The sequence below is a fragment of the Pseudorasbora parva genome, chromosome 18 (assembly GCF_024679245.1).
Source record: "Pseudorasbora parva isolate DD20220531a chromosome 18, ASM2467924v1, whole genome shotgun sequence".
Taxonomy (NCBI): Eukaryota; Metazoa; Chordata; class Actinopteri; order Cypriniformes; family Gobionidae; genus Pseudorasbora; species Pseudorasbora parva.
Window position 1 is genome coordinate 14,692,194 of NC_090189.1, and position 17,257 is coordinate 14,709,450.

General features: G+C 40.5%; 1 protein-coding gene across 1 annotated transcript in view; it reads right to left on the minus strand.

Annotated features, from left to right (window-relative positions):
- Window positions 1-2,873: 2,873 nt before the first annotated feature.
- The window catches only part of arrdc1b (arrestin domain containing 1b), a 46,168-nt gene continuing 31,784 nt past the window's right edge, over window positions 2,874-17,257 (minus strand). Inside the window, exons 3-8 of the mRNA XM_067422975.1 lie at window positions 11,087-11,137; window positions 9,244-9,398; window positions 8,977-9,159; window positions 8,720-8,896; window positions 7,090-7,564; window positions 2,874-4,898 (exon numbers count right to left, since the gene is read on the minus strand). Of these exons, the coding sequence (XP_067279076.1) occupies window positions 4,831-4,898; window positions 7,090-7,564; window positions 8,720-8,896; window positions 8,977-9,159; window positions 9,244-9,398; window positions 11,087-11,137 (1,109 nt within the window). The 3' untranslated portion in view covers window positions 2,874-4,830. The remainder of the gene's footprint in view (window positions 4,899-7,089; window positions 7,565-8,719; window positions 8,897-8,976; window positions 9,160-9,243; window positions 9,399-11,086; window positions 11,138-17,257) is intronic.

Sequence of the window (17,257 nt, forward strand, 5' to 3'; positions counted from 1 at the left end):
GTGGATCGTGTATCGGTGGTCCCTGTGCCGGTGGTCCCTGTGCCAGTGGATCGTGTTCCGGTGGATCGTGTTCCGGTGGTCCCAGTTCTGGTTGTCCCTATGCCGGTGGACTCTGTTCCAGTGGATGCCGCTGGGCAGGAGATGCCTCCCAGGCGTCCTGCTCTCCCTGCGCCCCTGAGGCGTCCTGCTCTCCCTGCGCCCCTGAGGCGTCCTGCTCTCCCTGCGCCCCTGAGGCGTCCTGCTCTCCCTGCGCCCCTGAGGCGTCCTGCTCTCCCTGCGCCCCTGAGGCGCCCTGCTCTCCCTGCGCCCTTGAGGCGCCCTGCTCTGACCGCGCCGACCCGGCGTCCTGCTCTCACCGCGCCTCCCAGGCGTCCAGCTCTCACCGCGCCTCCCAGGCGTCCTGCTCTGCTCGCGCCTCCCTGGCGTCCTGCTCTGCCTGCGCCGTTGAGGCGTCCTGCTTGGCCCGCGCCGCTGAGGCGTCCTGCTCTGCCTGCGCCGTTGAGGCGTCCTGCTTGGCCCGCGCCGCTGAGGCGTCCTGCTCTCCGTGCGCCGCTGAGGCGTCCTGCTCTCCGTGCGCCGCTGAGGCGTCCTGCTCTCCGTGCGCCGCTGAGGCGTCCTGCTCTCCGTGCGCCGCTGAGGCGTCCTGCTCTCCGTGCGCCGCTGAGGCGTCCTGCTCTCACCGCGCCTCCCAGGCGTCCAGCTCTCACCGCGCCTCCCAGGCGTCCTGCTCTGCTTGCGCCTCCCTGGCGTCCTGCTCTGCCTGCGCCGTTGAGGCGTCCTGCTTGGCCCGCGCCGCTGAGGCGTCCTGCTCTGCCTGCGCCGTTGAGGCGTCCTGCTTGGCCCGCGCCGCTGAGGCGTCCTGCTCTCCGTGCGCCGCTGAGGCGTCCTGCTCTCCGTGCGCCGCTGAGGCGTCCTGCTCTCCGTGCGCCGCTGAGGCGTCCTGCTCTCCGTGCGCCGCTGAGGCGTCCTGCTCTCCGTGCGCCGCTGAGGCGTCCTGCTCTCCGTGCGCCGCTGAGGCGTCCTGCTCTCCGTGCGCCGCTGAGGCGTCCTGCTCTCCGTGCGCCGCTGAGGCGTCCTGCTCTCCGTGCGCCGCTGAGGCGTCCTGCTCTCCGTGCGCCGCTGAGGCGTCCTGCTCTCCGTGCGCCGCTGAGGCGTCCTGCTCTCCGTGCGCCGCTGAGGCGTCCTGCTCTCCGTGTGCCGCTGAGGCGTCCTGCTCTCCGTGCGCCGCTGAGGCGTCCTGCTCTCCGTGCGCCGCTGAGGCGTCCTGCTCTCCGTGCGCCGCTGAGGCGTCCTGCTCTCCGAGCGCCGCTGAGGCATCCTGCTCTCCGTGCGCCGCTGAGGCGTCCTGCTCTCCGTGCGCCGCTGAGGCGTCCTGCTCTGACCGCGCCTCCGTGGGCGCCTGAACTTTGTGGGCCACCATGGCCTCCTGAAAGTTTTGTTTTCCCCATTCCCTCCTTGTTGACCCTTCCCTTGTTTGTTCCTTCCTTCTCTGTTTCCCCTTTCCCTCCCGTCCCTCCCTGGTCTGTCCCTCCCGTCCCGCCCTGGTCTGACCCTCCCGTCCCGCCCTGGTCTGTCCCTCCCGTCCCGCCCTGGTCTGTCCCTCCCGTCCCGCCCTGGTCTGTCCCGCCCGTCCCTAGTGGAGCGTCTGGTAGCCGCTCCTTAAGGAGGGGGTAATGTCACATGCCTGTCCTGTCTTGTGTGCACATGTGGGTTTTGTCAGTATGGCCTTTGTGCTTCCGTCATTGTCTGATCCCTCCCCCTTGTTATCTGATTAGTGTTTCATTTCTCCCACCTGTTCCCTCTTAATTTCTTCCCTTTATAAGCTCCTTGTGTTTGTCAGTCTTTGTGGAATCCTTGTTATGTCTACGTATCCTGTTTCCCTGTGTTGGTGTGTTTTGAGTTTATGTTTTTGGAACTAGTTGTTTTGCCCCCTCGTGGGTTTTGTTTTGTGTTGTTTAATTTATGTTTAATAAATTCACATTTCTCTGCAATTGAGTTCTCACTTTAGTTTCTTTAGTGTTACGTGACACCATCTACTTCCCTTTTCTGAGGCTAAAAAGTGGCTCGAGAGGCAAATGAAGACAACAGTAAAAGTGGGAACTTGTCTCTTTACAATTATAATGGGACCAGGATGCATCCGATTTCACATTTAAGGCAAAATGTGGTTGAAAATAGAGAACAGGTGTTCAAGTCAGGGTTTCTTCACTGGACTTTGATAATAAACAATAACAATGTTCTTTTTTTATTTGAACGTTCTTAACATTTGTGCAATGGCTGAATTGTAACGCAATGCTGCTCACAGTGAAGAAACAATCTGGATTTAAGTTAGCTGCACTGTTTGAAGTCACAGTGGCCTACTGAGATACAATCAGCAAAGACAAGGTCCCTTGATATAAAATGAGCGGGTCATTCTATAAGAAAGGTGACTTTTGCAGTGAAATTAGGTCGTTTTTATAAGATCTTCAAAATTCTGTTAAATTAATGTTATTAATGTAACTGTTAATTCATTGTTTTCATATCCTTTTTTTAAATATTTACAACAGATGTCAATTTACTCCTGTTGACCAATTTTAAAGTGATTAAAAAATGTGTGCCAAAGAAGAGATTGTGACACATTACAACATTTTTTTTCCAGCTACAGGACAGTACATTTTTATAAAAAGGGGGAATTGTGATGGTAAAACAGTGGTCACATAACCTTTTTATCCTGTCCAATAAAATACAATACTTTGAGAGGGAGAATCATTTTTTGTTCTATTCAAATGTACACAGGCCAGAAAGTGGATCCACATGATGAAAGAAAATTAAAAGTTAACATATTTATGTTCATTTGTTTAGAACTATACATAATGCATAAGAAGTGGCATTGGCTATTCATTGTTAAAGTTCTTTTAATTTTTTTTTTTTACATATGATATGAAGGACTCAAATGGTATCCTTTTTGTAGAATGACCTGAATAATTCTTCTGTCAGCACAGTAAATGGTAAACACAGAGAGAAAAGATAAAGTTAGTACCAAACTAACTTTTGCCTCATACTAAATCATTTAGAACATGATTAAATGTCGTCCGTTCTGTAGTTCTGTTCTAAACCTGACTTTATTTGCTCACTGAATAAAGTACAAACCGTACCACAATACTGAACTAAATATGGAAAATTATCATTTATATTTTAGAGACTGGGGTGGAAAAAACCTACACACACACACACACACACACACACACACACACACACATGTTGGTCTATGTGGTTTACAGGGACTCTCCATAGGCGTAATGGTTTTTATACCGTACAAACCGTATTTTCTATCCCCTTACACTGCCCCTGCCCCTAAACCTACCCATCACAGGAAACATTCTGCATTTTTACTTTCTCAAAAAAACATCATTTAGTACGTTTTTAAGGCCATTTGAATTATGAGGACATTTGATATGTCCTCATAAACCACATTTATAGTGTAATACCAGTGTAATACCCATGTAGTTATACAAATTTGTGTCCTCATAAACCACATAAACAGGCTCACACACACACACACACACACACACACACACACACACACACACACACACACACACACACACACACACACACACACACACACACACACACACACACACACACACACACTAAAAAAGTGCCTTTTTGTGCTTCAATCTTTCTAATTTTTCAACAGTTCAAGGGTCTGATCAGGTCATAATGAAAAAGTGTTTGCCATATTAAAGGACTGTAAACAACAATCCAAGTACAGCCTAAGGCCTCACCGGAAATCCATCATAAATCTCTATTTGCTGTGGCCTAGTATGAGAAATATCAACACATAAGACCAAACATGTCACGTACAAAAGACATGCACAGTTTGCATCAGAATTCAAATTTCTGACATCTAACATATTACCAGCACTGATAACACACGGATTCTGAAAGAGGGGGTGGGGGGGACAATCAAACTTCAAATGACTGTTCTTTGAAATACTCTAAAATAATATTTCTAGGATGAAATGATGATCCCCAGAAAAGAAAAAATATGGTTATTTTGCTTCGTGTTGTGTAAAATAAGTCAGGTGGTCTCCTAAAGTCTCTGTAAAACCAGTGAAACTAAAACGAGTTAGTTAAAAAATTCTATGTAATATATTGTTCCCTTAAGCATTCAAGAGACAATGGCTACCATTTGGCCGAGTGATAATGACGTATGTGCCCATGATGGTTGACTACATTGGTATTCTGAAGCTGTATCCACACAGTGTCTTCTTGGTGATGAGTTGGATTTGAAACAAAGTCAGATGAAAACGTCCAACATCAATCCCCATCAATAAATAAAACTTGTTCTTTCAAGAGTAACTTTCCCTGTGGCCCGAGCCATTCCTGCTGGCGCAAGCATGGAGCGCTTTATGATTCATAATGATGGTCACAAGGAAAGGATTCAGCCTGGCAGAATTCGATTTTGGATTTGACTTGTTTTGTGATGAGCTTTACATAAGGCCAGCCTTGGTTGAATGAAAACTCATTCTCAGTGTAACTTTCGCTTCAAAATGTTATGCTGGTATTCATTTCATAAGAACTCTTGAGTGCGTCTCATCTAGGGGTTGCTCAAGAGTGCTACATCTTCTTAGGCACTGAAAAGTTCTCCCCGCACAGTTTCAGGGTTGTTTTCTCCGACATTGAATTTATGTTCTGAGGGGATTAACTAAAAATGAAGGAAATTTTCCTTGATGAGTTTTAAAGAGATTTGGTTCATGGAGGAGAAGGGCCAGGTTTGGAGCCTGGCAGCAATTCCTGCGCCGTCCAGCAGGGGGCACCAGATGAATGTCAGCGAGACCTCTGATTGGTCTACCTCATGCTGCTGTTGAAGCTCGAGTTGTTGCTACTGCAGCTTTCCTCGTATGTCGGAGGTGGCTCTGAAAATTAACGTGAAAAAAATGAACAATTCTGCATTTAATTTGGTTACATAATCAGTTATAGTCATACTGAGTGACAGGGTCATGTCTAGATCATGAATAACCTTTTCATAAAAATGTGAGATTTCCATTTGCTGCTACCGAGCAGTGTTGGGTATGACTCAAGTTTAATTACTAAGTAATTAATTGCTGTAATTTAGTTACCTTCCCTTGAAAAGGTAAAGTAAGGGACAACTCTTCATTTTTAAGTACATTTACTTCAAATATAATTTGATTAAATACTGTGCATATAAATTCTATATAAAAGGATGTTGGTTTTAACATAAAAATTGAACATATAATGTTAAAATGTATGTTTTTGATGTAACCATCTCCCTTTAAATACTTCGGTCAGTTTGGGAATAATTTATGCACTTGTATATTGTTTAACTGGAAGAATTAAAAGAGCATTGAGCAAGAGCCAATCTCAAAATGGGATTGAGAAAGTAATTAGTACAGTAATCTAATTACACTGTTGAAGATGCAATTAGTAGCTAGTAATTAATTTCTTTTTTAGATATAGTCAATTTGTTATGTTACTATACTTTGGACCAGTGTCAAGTAGTTTAAATCATTTCGCTTGAGCTTGCTCTGCACATGTAGACAGGTGACAGCTTGTTGCACTCTTACATATTTGACGGGTTGCAACATAACCCTTAGTTGAAATGTAACCCAATATATAAACTAAATATTAACAGAAGCCTCCAACCAGAAGTAAAATGTTTAATAAAATAGCAGAGATATTACAAGTATAACTAACTCATATATTAGTTTCAATTCAAACTTTTACTGTACAAATTTGTGTTCAAACTTATGCTTGATTACATTTTAAGAGAGAGAGATTAAGAGCGTAAATGACTCTGAAGCACAAAACTTATCCAAAGTATGTGTCTCGCTGTGCTAATTAAATGCAGAAATCACAACTTTACCAGTGTTGTATTAATCTTAGCTACAGTTCCTAGATATGCATTATTTACATATTTGAATGTTGTATTATTTAAGTTTATTGCCATATCTGCTTCATAGGCTATTTACAGATTCAACACAATGTAAACAATAGAATAAACTCTTAATAATATTTAACTTACAGAAAAAAAACAAGACAATTTTTTTTATAATACACTGTAAAAAAAAAAAAAAAAAAGTGACTGATCACATCTAAATTTTTCAGTTGGCCGAATTGAATTGCTGTGAATTAAATTGCATCAATTCACAGAAATTCAATTTGGCCAACTGAAAAATTTAGATTAAAATACAAATAAATGAATTTTTTTATAGTGTACATAACTCTATAAAACATATTTCAATATTCCTTTAGACATTTAATTAATTCATTTATATTACTATAATAGATTTTAAGATCACTTATACATAAAATGTTCATACAAATACCATTATTACTGTTAAAAGTTACAAGAGTAAAAAACAGTGTTTTTTTATTGTGTTATTTTATAGTGTTGTCATTAATTTTTTTATATATTATTTATATATATATTATTTAATATATATAATAATATATCATTAGTATTTATAACGCACTTTTCATTCCAAAAAATCTCAAAGTGCAACAAAGGGAAAAAATAACAAACAAAAAAAATGAAAACAAGTAAAAATATAGACAAAATCTAAACACAGAAAACTGAACAGAATATTGTCTTTATTTAACTATTATTTCGGTTTTTGTTTTAGTTGTTTTAGTATAATCTAAAGTCAATGAAAATGGTAAATGTGGCCTTTGCAACTAGCTAAATTAAAATAGTTTTTTGTTTTTTACATTTTCATTTCAGTGACAACTATAACAACAACTTTTAGAACCCAGGTAAAAATAAGTTTGAGAAATCAACTGTAACCAGATAAACTGAAATACTCTGCTTTTCAATGCTACTTCTGTTTACAAGATTGAATGCTACTTATTAGATCAATGAAAATCACATTTTTATTTACTACACAGTAAGCCTTTTAAGTTTGCCTTTAAAACTATTGTGCAAGTATAGAGTTAGTAACTAGTCCTTTACATAAGATAAACATTGACCAGTCGACTAGTAAAATCTAAATTACATGCGAATCCAGAGAGACTTTTTACAGAACGAGGACAACCAACCCCTCAACCCTGTACAAAACTACAAAGTACTAATTCTCAAGAATCACTCACCATGTGGGTATTCCCAGGTGCTGTATTCAGGGGGCAGGATAAGGGGACAGGAAGTGGGCACTGGCGTTGAATTACCATCTGTGAAGAAAGGTATGGTGGCCCCTGTGGACAAACAGAACACAGGCGCAGAGCCGTCTGAGGATTGGACGTGCTGCTGGCTCTGTGGCGGGACCGGACCAGACGCGTGACCGAACGCGCCAGGAGACATGGAGAGAGGCATGCCGGACGGGTCCTGCTGAGAATGACTCTTGGTGGGGATCTCCTCGCTGTCCACTCCTCCGGCACCCAGTGCACCCTCCAGGTTGTCCTCTGCAGGAGGTGCGCTGGGGACTATGGGTGAAGGGCCGAGACTCGGCATGGCAGGCATCGGAGCGCCGTGAGCAATGGGGTGCGGAATGGAGGGAGTCAAGTTGACAGCAATGTTCCCAATATATATGGGTAGTGTGACCACAGCCTCGGGAGATTTTAATGAAACCTGTGAGGAGACAATTTCTCAGACGCACTTCATGACATTAAGCTATATTTTTTAGGTAAATCTTAAATTGAAAAAAGTCTACAGCAGTGCAAAATTATTTTAAAGCAATCACGTTCATGAGAGAAGTATCAATGTCGGATTGGCACAAATCATTCTTTTGAGTCATATCTTTATAATGAATCATCTGATACGTTGACAAAATTGATTTTAATGACTTCATAAATCAGACTGATTTTTTTTTTGAAAATCATCTCAGTAAGTCAAATCTTTTCAATGTACTGGTTGATTCAGGCCACAACCCTGCTCTGAATGATTTATTCATGAATCAGATTGATTCAGTTCTTGAATTCAACTCTTTGAGTCAGAACCATTTAAAGTGTTAGTTCACCCAAAAATGTAATTTATGTAATTAATGACATAATGATAGTTGGTTAATTAGAATTTCTTGAAGCATCGAAAATACATTTTGGGCCAAAAATAACAAAAACTACGACTTTATTCAGCATTGTCTTCTCTTCTGTGTTTGTTTTCAATCCTCAAAAAAAGATTCAAATGGTTATGAATCAGCGGACTGATTCATGATTCGGATCACGTGTCAAACTAATGTCATTAATGACATACATTTCATTTTGGGGTGAACTAACCCTTTGATTAATCAGATGATCTGGTTCACAAAACTGCTTTAAATGATTTCTTAATGAATGAGACTGATTTAGTTCTTGAATTCAACTCACTGAGTAAGAACTTTTCAATTAATCAGATGATCTGGTCCACAAAACTGCTTTAAATGATTCTTTCATGAATCAGTTCTTGAAATGATCTCTAAGTTGATCCATTGACAAAATTGATCTGAATGATTAGTTCATGAATCAGGCTGATTTGTTTTGTCGAAAATCATCTCAGTGATTCAAATCTTTTTAATGAACTGGTTGATTCAGGCCACAAAACTGCTTTGAATGATTGATTAATAAATCAGACTGATTCCATTTTTTAAATCAACTCGCTAAGTTGCATATTTTAAATTATCTTGTTGAGCCAGGTCACAAAATTACTAAATTACAAACTGTTCCACAAAAAGAGAAAGTTTGGAAGCACATGAAGGTGAGCAAATGATGACAAGATTTTTTACTAAGGTTAAGATTTCCTGTCCCATACCTGGATAAAATACTCAATGTCTATGAGGCTACAGCCAGTGAGGCCTGATTGAGGAAGAGGAGGGACGATGATCTGTTCTCTCCACTCTGCATGTTTGCCAGCCTTCACGCCGGCACCCTCGACCTCTGCTATGGGCCGCAGATCAAACACTGGTCGCTTTGTCTTATATGACACTCTCTGCACAGACAATGTTGTTTTTATGAAACTAGATGTCATTAGAGTCTTTTTTTGTGTGTGTGTACATTTTAAATTCTCACCTGAATGAGGCTGGCCATCACATAGCCGGTGTCTTTACCAGACTTGTTATGGATTTCAGTAGATAGTTTGATAACCTGTCCAGGAGTGTATCCTTTCAGATCACTGTAAGCCTTTAGCATGAGAGTTCCTGTTTTTACCAGCAGGTAGGTAAACTTTTTTGTTGTCACAGCACAGCTGGGTTGCTAGGAAAAGAAGGGCAGACATTAAGAATTGGCAAGCAAGATAAGCAAAATATGTGTGCTTGTGTTATTTTCTTAAAGTCTCACCTCTATGTCTGGCAGCTCATTGAGGTTGAGCACATTGAGAAGGTAGAAGGGTCGCTGGGTCTTGTAGTCCTTTGAGAAACGTGGCGTGTCAATAAAAGCCCTAATTTTGTACAAAATCTTCCCAAATGGGCCTTCGAACGAGGTTGGAACGGATGCTACAATGGACATAAACAAGAAGTTTATTAAATTAAGTTTGTTACAGTGTAATTATACATTTAAAGTGATAGTTCACCCCCAAATTAAAATATTGTAATCATTTACTAACCCTCAAGTCGTTCCAAACCTGTAAGAGTTTCTTTCTTCTATTGAACACAAAAGAAGATATTTTAAATAATTTAGGTAATAAAACAGCTTGACGGTAGCCATTGACTTCCATGGAAAACAATTACTATGGATGTCAATGGCTGTCAGGTTACCATCATTATTTAAAATATCTTATTTTGTGTTATACAGAAGAAAGAAACTCATACAGGTTTGGAACAACATGATGGTGAGTAAATGATGACAGAATTTTCATTTTTGGGTGAAGTATCCCAGTACTGAGTAAAATGAATGAACTACATGTACTTACTATAGGGTTAGGGTTAGGATTGGGGTTTGGTTTAGTGTTAGCTGCAATTAGCTGTAATTATGCACAGTTTACTTTGTAACAAATACACTGCAAAATTAAGTGTTACCGAAGTTATTTTGTCTTATCAAAAGCTTTCCTATTCAAGCCGTCTTATAAAATAACCATGTCTTTGACAAAACAACAAAAACATTCAAGGACCAGAATGCTGGATGATGACAGGATGATGTTAGAGCTCATAATCAATAAAATGAATCAATATAACTTTAAGTGCTGTCATTATTAAGCTGTTTTTTAGAAGCAAAACATAAGCTGAAGGCTGACAGATGAATAAATAGCAAACCACACTGAAATTCAACCGAAACAACCCACTGATATAAACTAGTTTTATCTCTATTTCTGTCTTTCTATTTTGAATATTTTATGCCAAATGTATTTCTGATTAATGGGTTGGAAAGCCCCTGTTTTGATCAGATCCTTGTTTAACATCGGTTTATTCAATCTGTCAGCAGAGGGCGCAGCTGCAGGCTGCAAGAGGGCATTAAGTAGCCAGGAATGTTGCTGTCATGCTTCCCCTTATTAGCTTATTATGGGGCATGTTTTTGTTCAGGAAGGGGCAGGCCCATATCAAAAAGACTTGATACAGCTATGGTTAAAATTAAACCCTTTTTACAACACAACATCCTCATTTAAAGGGTTAGTTCACCCAAACATTTAAATTAGCCCCTGATTTACTCACCATTTAGTCATCCAGTGCGTATATGACATTCTTCTTTCAGACCAATACAATCAGAGTTATATTAAAAATGTCCTGGCTCTTTCAGGCATTATAATGGCACTGACTCGATTGGTTGTTTTCGAAGTCCATAAAAGTGCTCTACACGGCTCTGATGGGGGTTAATAAAGGGCTTCTGAAGGGAAGTGGCCAGTTTGTGTAAGAAACATATCCAAATTTAAAACTTTATAGACTAAGATAGCTAGCTTCTGGTGGTCTTGCGCTAAAACAGTAACCCCAGACGCTATATACAGGAGCATTGTCACTGCCATTATAAAGTTTGAAAGAGCCAGGACATTTTTAATATAACTTTGGTTGTATTTGTCTGTAAGAAGAATGTCATATACACCTAGGATGAACTGAAGGTGAGTAAATCAAGGGCTAATTTTCATTTACATTTCTGGGTAAACTATCCCTTTAATAGCTAACATTGAGTTTCCCTGAATGCAAATGGTTTTTAACTGCTTTGAAATTCTAAAGGTAAAATTAAAGAGAATTACCTGGAATAAGAAACTGAAAAGGAAAGCTGTGCTCACCGGATGGCAGAATACCTGTAACGGCAGAGAAAAATGTAAATTATAATATAATTTGTGACATTTATAACTATTAAATATACAGTGCCTTGCGAAAGTATTTGGCCCCCTTGAACTTTGCGACCTTTTGACACATTTCAGGCTTCACACATAAAGATATAAAACTGTATTTATTTGTGAAGAATCAACAACAAGTAGGACACAATCATGAAGTGGAATGAAATTTATTGGATATTTCAAACTTTTTTAACAAATCAAAAACTGAAAAATTGGGCGTGCAAAATTATTCGGCCCCTTTACTTTCAGTGCAGCAAACTCTCTCCAGAAGTTCAGTGGGGATCTCTGAATGATCCAATGTTGACCTAAATGACTAATGATGATAAATAGAATCCACCTGTGTGCAATGAAGTCTCCGTATAAATGCACTTGCACTGTGACAGTCTCAGAGGTCCGTTTAAAGCGCAGAGAGAATCATGAAGAACAAGGAACACACCAGGCAGGTCCGAGATACTGTTGTGGAGAAGTTTAAAGCCGGATTTGGATACAAAAACATTTCCCAAGCTTTAAACATCCAAAGGAGCACTGTGCAAGCGAAAATATTGAAATGGAAGGAGTATCAGACCACTGCAAATCTACAAAGACCTGTCCCTCTAAACTTTCAGCTCATACAAGGAGAAGACTGATCAGAGATGCAGCCAAGAGGCCCATGATCACTGTGGATGAACTGCAGAGATCTACAGCTGAGGTGGGAGACTCTGTTCATAGGACAAAAATCAGTCGTATACTGCACAAATCTGGCCTTTATAGAAGAGTGGCAAGAAGAAAGCCATTTCTTAAAGATATCCATACAAAGTGTTGTTTAAAGTTGTTTAAAGCCACAAGCCACCTGGGAGACACACCAAACAAGTGGAAGAAGGTGCTCTGGTCAGATGAAACCAAAATTGAACTTTTTGGCAACAATGCAAAACGTTATGTTTGGCGTAAAAGCAACACAGCTCATCACCCTGAACACACCATCCCCACTGTCAAACATGGTGGTGGCAGCAGCATGGTTTGGGCCTGCTTTTCTTCAGCCGGGACAGGGAAGATGGTTAAAATGGATGGGAAGATGGATGGAGCCAAATACAAGACCATTCTGGAAGAAAACCTGATGGAGTCTGTAAAAGACCTGAGACTGGGACGGAGATTTGTCTTCCAACAAGACAATGATCCAAAACATAAAGCAAAATCTGCATTGAAATGGTTCAAACATAAACATATCCAGGTGTTAGAATGGCCAGTCCAGACCTGAATCCAATCGAGAATCTGTGGAAAGAGCTGAAAACTGCTGTTCACAAACGCTCTCCATCCAACCTCACTGAGCTCGAGCTGATGTTCTGCAAGGAGGAATGGGCAAATATTTCAGTCTCTCGATGTGCAAAACTGATAGAGACATACACCAAGCGACTTACAGCTGTAATCGCAGAAAAAGGTGGCGCTACAAAGTATTAACTTAAGGGGGGCGAATAATTTTGCACGCCCAATTTTTCAGTTTTTGATTTGTTAAAAAAGTTTGAAATATCCAATAAATTTCGTTCCACTTCATGATTGTGTCCCACTTGTTGATTCTTCACAAAAAAAGTACAGTTTTATATCATTATGTTTGAAGCCTGAAATGTGGCAAAAGGTCGCAAAGGTCAAGGGGGCCGAATACTTTCGCAAGGCACTGTACATCAAAGGGTTTGTCAAACTCAAAATCAATTAAAAATCATATAAGCACAGCAGATGTCTTAAAGTGCTTCACCATCAGAAAACAGGTTGAGGTCTCGTAAGTCAGAATGACTCAAATAAGACGACCTATCTGGGTAGATAAGCACACTGACTGTTGTAACAATGCCCTCTTCTGTGCTTTCTAACTGGGGATTTCCACAACCTTGGAGATTATTCAAAGAACTGGAAGGATTTGCATTCACAGCGTATATAACTTGGAATAAAGCACTGCAAAATGTACACACCTCAACCTACTTTTTTTCCTTTTGCTTGTGAATGCTTGTGAGCTACATCGTGCTTCGTCTGTGCTTGTTTTTATCAGAACTTTGGCAGTAAAATCACATTGCAGGGGTGTTGTCTGATTTTAAAAAAAATGTACTCGAGTTAACGTGCGATTAGAATACGAGTTAAGTTAACACCAGCCATCATTACTGTATAAATTTGTTCTTGTTTATAAGTCGCAGTCCCTGACAGGAAACGGCCTCTTAGAGAAAATGATGGGAAATTCACTGACACGAGGAGCTCAGAGAGCAGACATACAGTATCGACTGTCTGTTTGAGCTATACTTGCACAGTTCCTAAGGAAGGAAGTCCTCAAAAACAGGCATTATTTTAGGACCTGGAGTTGGCTAAGGCAACACTAGCCTAGCTGACAGCTCATATACATAAGTTACTGTACAAAAAAAAAATTACATTTCGCTTTTTTGCATTTGGCAGACACTTTATCAAAAGTTGCTAACAGTGTATTCAAATATATGAATGTATACAAGTAGAGAATAAAACAGCACACTTAGCCAAGGCGAACTCCATGTCTATTTGACTTTAATCATTTCACATTTCATGTAAACAGTTTTAATGTGTTGACAGGCTTTTTTTGTACATGTAAAACAGGTCCTGTGCTGGGACTATAAACACAATGCTGTCTAATTCTGAGAAACAAAACCTGAGCAGGCTACAGAATAACATAAGTTCAATATCTGACATACCATCTGAATTCATTTAAGGGTAATGATGACAAATGAACATTCATGACAAGTGGAACGTGTGACGTCACCATTACGATTTCAGTATTATTTGTCTTCAAATAGTTAATAGAAATACAAAGATACGGATCTCCAAGTCATCAGCAGCAAGAGGTCACACGAGGAAATGTGTTACTGCTGGAGCCATTTTATAAAGTGCTGTTAAACTGAAAAGGAGGAAGGGGAGATGATTGAAATTTAAAGGGATAGTGCAGCCAAAAGTAAAACTTCTGAACCATTGACTCAACCTCATGTTGTTCGAGACCTGTATCGTTTTCTGAGGAACACAAGATAACTTATTTGGAAGAATGTTTGGACTGTTTTTATCCATAAAATGGAAGTCATTTGGATTCGAAACATCCATTGCACAACAACAACACTGAGACATTTTGGTAACACTTTATTTTAGGGTTAACTACTAACTAGTTGATCATTAGCATGCCTATTACTAGGATATTGGCTGTTTATTAGTACTTATAAAGCACATATTAATGCCTTACTCTGCATGACCTTATTCTACATCCCCTAATCCTACCCAATACCTAAATTTACACTATTTAACTATTTTTGCTGTTAAATATCCCAACAACAAAAAAACACTAGGACAGTGTTATATATTTTGTATAGTTGAGTTCTTACAATATTCCAAATGTTTCCAACTATCTTTAAATTGTGAGAGAATTAACCAATGTGCCGGAACATCGCCTGAGGGAGTCGCCTGTCAATTGCATCATATCTGCGTTAGCCTCGGTTTCCAGTTTTATTTCGCAGAAGCGCTTTACTCTTAGCAATGTGAACAAGTGTCACAGCAGCTGCTGAGCGAACGCACGGAGTAACGTCATAACATCATTTTAAACACACTTAAATGTATCTGATATGATAAACAGAGCTGCGTTACCTCAAAACGGAAATGGCGCCCACAACTGTGTCCCATCATAATAAAAGTCGTGTGTTCGGCAATAATCGCTTCAGCGGCATTGCTCAGCTCCTTCAACACTCGGTCCTGCTCTGCTTCATACTACAGTAACATTAGTAACCGCATCCATGAACATGAAGACCGTATTCCCCAAGATTCTGAGCTCAAACTTGCCTTCATCAAACTACGCCTTTGTTTTGAATAGACGCCCTCTAGCGGACGGAAAAATTACATAATGCAGCTCTAATAAGGAGCAAGTTAAGATTTTACTGAGGCAATAGTGGTAGTTAATAGTGAATATGGGTTCCCCATACTAAAGTGTTGCCAACATTTTTCAAAATATCTTGTTTTTACAGTAGAAAGACAGTCTGTAGATTTGGAACATAAACGATTTTACATTTTTGGGTGCACTATCCCTTTAATTTGCTAAACTTTCCCTTTAATAGAACCGCACCTTGCCAGTGCGTCAGTTCTCTTATGTATTTGCTGAAATGCTTTGAAACACATCCAACAATATCATTTACAACATTACAACACCCAATTTTCAAACCTCAGACGAGTAGAGGCATCTTAATCCACCTCCACCGCCCTGACCATCAGAGTTACTGTTACTGAGCCATGAAGAGAGGAACATTAGTTCCTGGCAGCCAGCACAAGAGACATGCAGCATCTCGTATCTCTATTGGCCTGTGGGGTCAGATGAGCACTGTTACCCAGCACATCTGTCCCCACTGCTGATTCAGATGGCCGGGCTGCTAAAAGGTCTCCTGGAAAGGGGTCGTAGACTCATAGGACAAGCCTAAGCATGTGAACTAACAAGCACTCAGAAAATAAAAGGCCTGCCAGGACACATACACTTCCCCTCATGGCAGAACATAATGACTCAGTGTGACCCGAACACAGGGGTGAGAGACTGTGTACTGTAGAAAGAAGTGGAGAGGAAAACAGTCGGGTTCCAGAAAAAAAGAAAAAAAAAGTTATAAATAAATAAATCATCAATTATTACATTAGTTCATTTCATCTCTAAAGCTGTTCTGCAAAAAATGATCAGCCAGCTCAGTTCAGTTCTCATACAGCAGCGTTTGTACAGTCAGATCAATAATACTGTTGAATATTAAGTGTCCCCAACTAAGCAAGCTAGAGGCGATAGTGGCAAGGAACTCAAACTCCATCAGGTGACAGAATGGAGAAAAAAAAACTTTGGGATAGAAACCAAGCTCAGTCTGGGGCCAGTTTTCTTCTGGCCAACAAACAAACACGGTGTGATTATGATTCAGGCTGCATCACAAGTCGAATTGAAATGTGGATCTTTAGCATTAAACTATTCATTTCCTTCTATTTATGGTTGCTGTGGCACATTTCTGTGTTTGTGTTTTCAGGGTGTAATTCCAACAGGCAGAATTCCTGATGAAAAACTACATCACCCATGATTCTGTCATTTGCCATGCTTAATGGGATTATAGTTCTTTCCCTTTTCAGTCTTGTTCTTTTGTCTTCTTGTTTGATTGTCAAATGCGTTTTTGCTTCATGAGTTTGTAATTCGCCTCATAGCTGGTTTGTTTGGTTCACGGCTTCGGAACCAATCCAGCAAGCAACCACCAATTCAACCTTGAATTTGGTTACATGTTGTTTTTGCCAAAATAACTTGAGATGTATGATATTCCATCATGTAAGCAAAGTCAACAGTGATTACAAGGGTTTTGGTTTCATTTCTTTATAAGTTCATGTTTTAGATGATTAGTCCATTCTTGGGCTATGGTTAGACGTTTCACTGACCAAACTTTGCCTTGTTTTAGCATCAGGGCTGACATTAGGGCTGTGTTTGGACGGCTATTAGACAATGCAAAATGGCTTGTCGAAAAAGTGGTATGGCACTGTTTCATTTTTGTGGCGTTCTGCTTTGTAGCTCCACCAACTGTGAAATCTTATTGGTCCAATCAACATCAAGCATCTTCTGATTGGCTAGGACCATGTCATGTTGCACTGCAGCGTCATGCTCAGTGTAGACAGAAAGCTTAGAAACCTTTTGCATAGTGTAGCAACATCAGCTATTATTTTTTAGCAATAATAAAGAGTTTCCATGCAGGCTTCCATCACAGAGGTCCGGTTTCACAGACGAGGCTTAGATTAAGCCAGAATTGGGCCGTAGTCCAATTAGGGCATTTAAGTCACTTTTATAAACATGCCGTAGAAAAAAAAACATTACCGGTGTGCATCTTGAGAAAAAACAGTGACATTGACATATTTTAAGACATTTCAGTGCAAGTTGCTTTCAGTTAAAACAGCTCATAAGTGCATTTTAATCTGGGACTAGTTTAAACCTTGTCTGTGAAACCGGGGAGATCACTGGCAAAAACTTAAATCATGGGCAGAGAGCAGTCTTCTGATGGCTAACACACATAGACGTTTCCTTTTTTTTGTGTGTGTGTGTGTGTTGACAGAGCCTAAGGC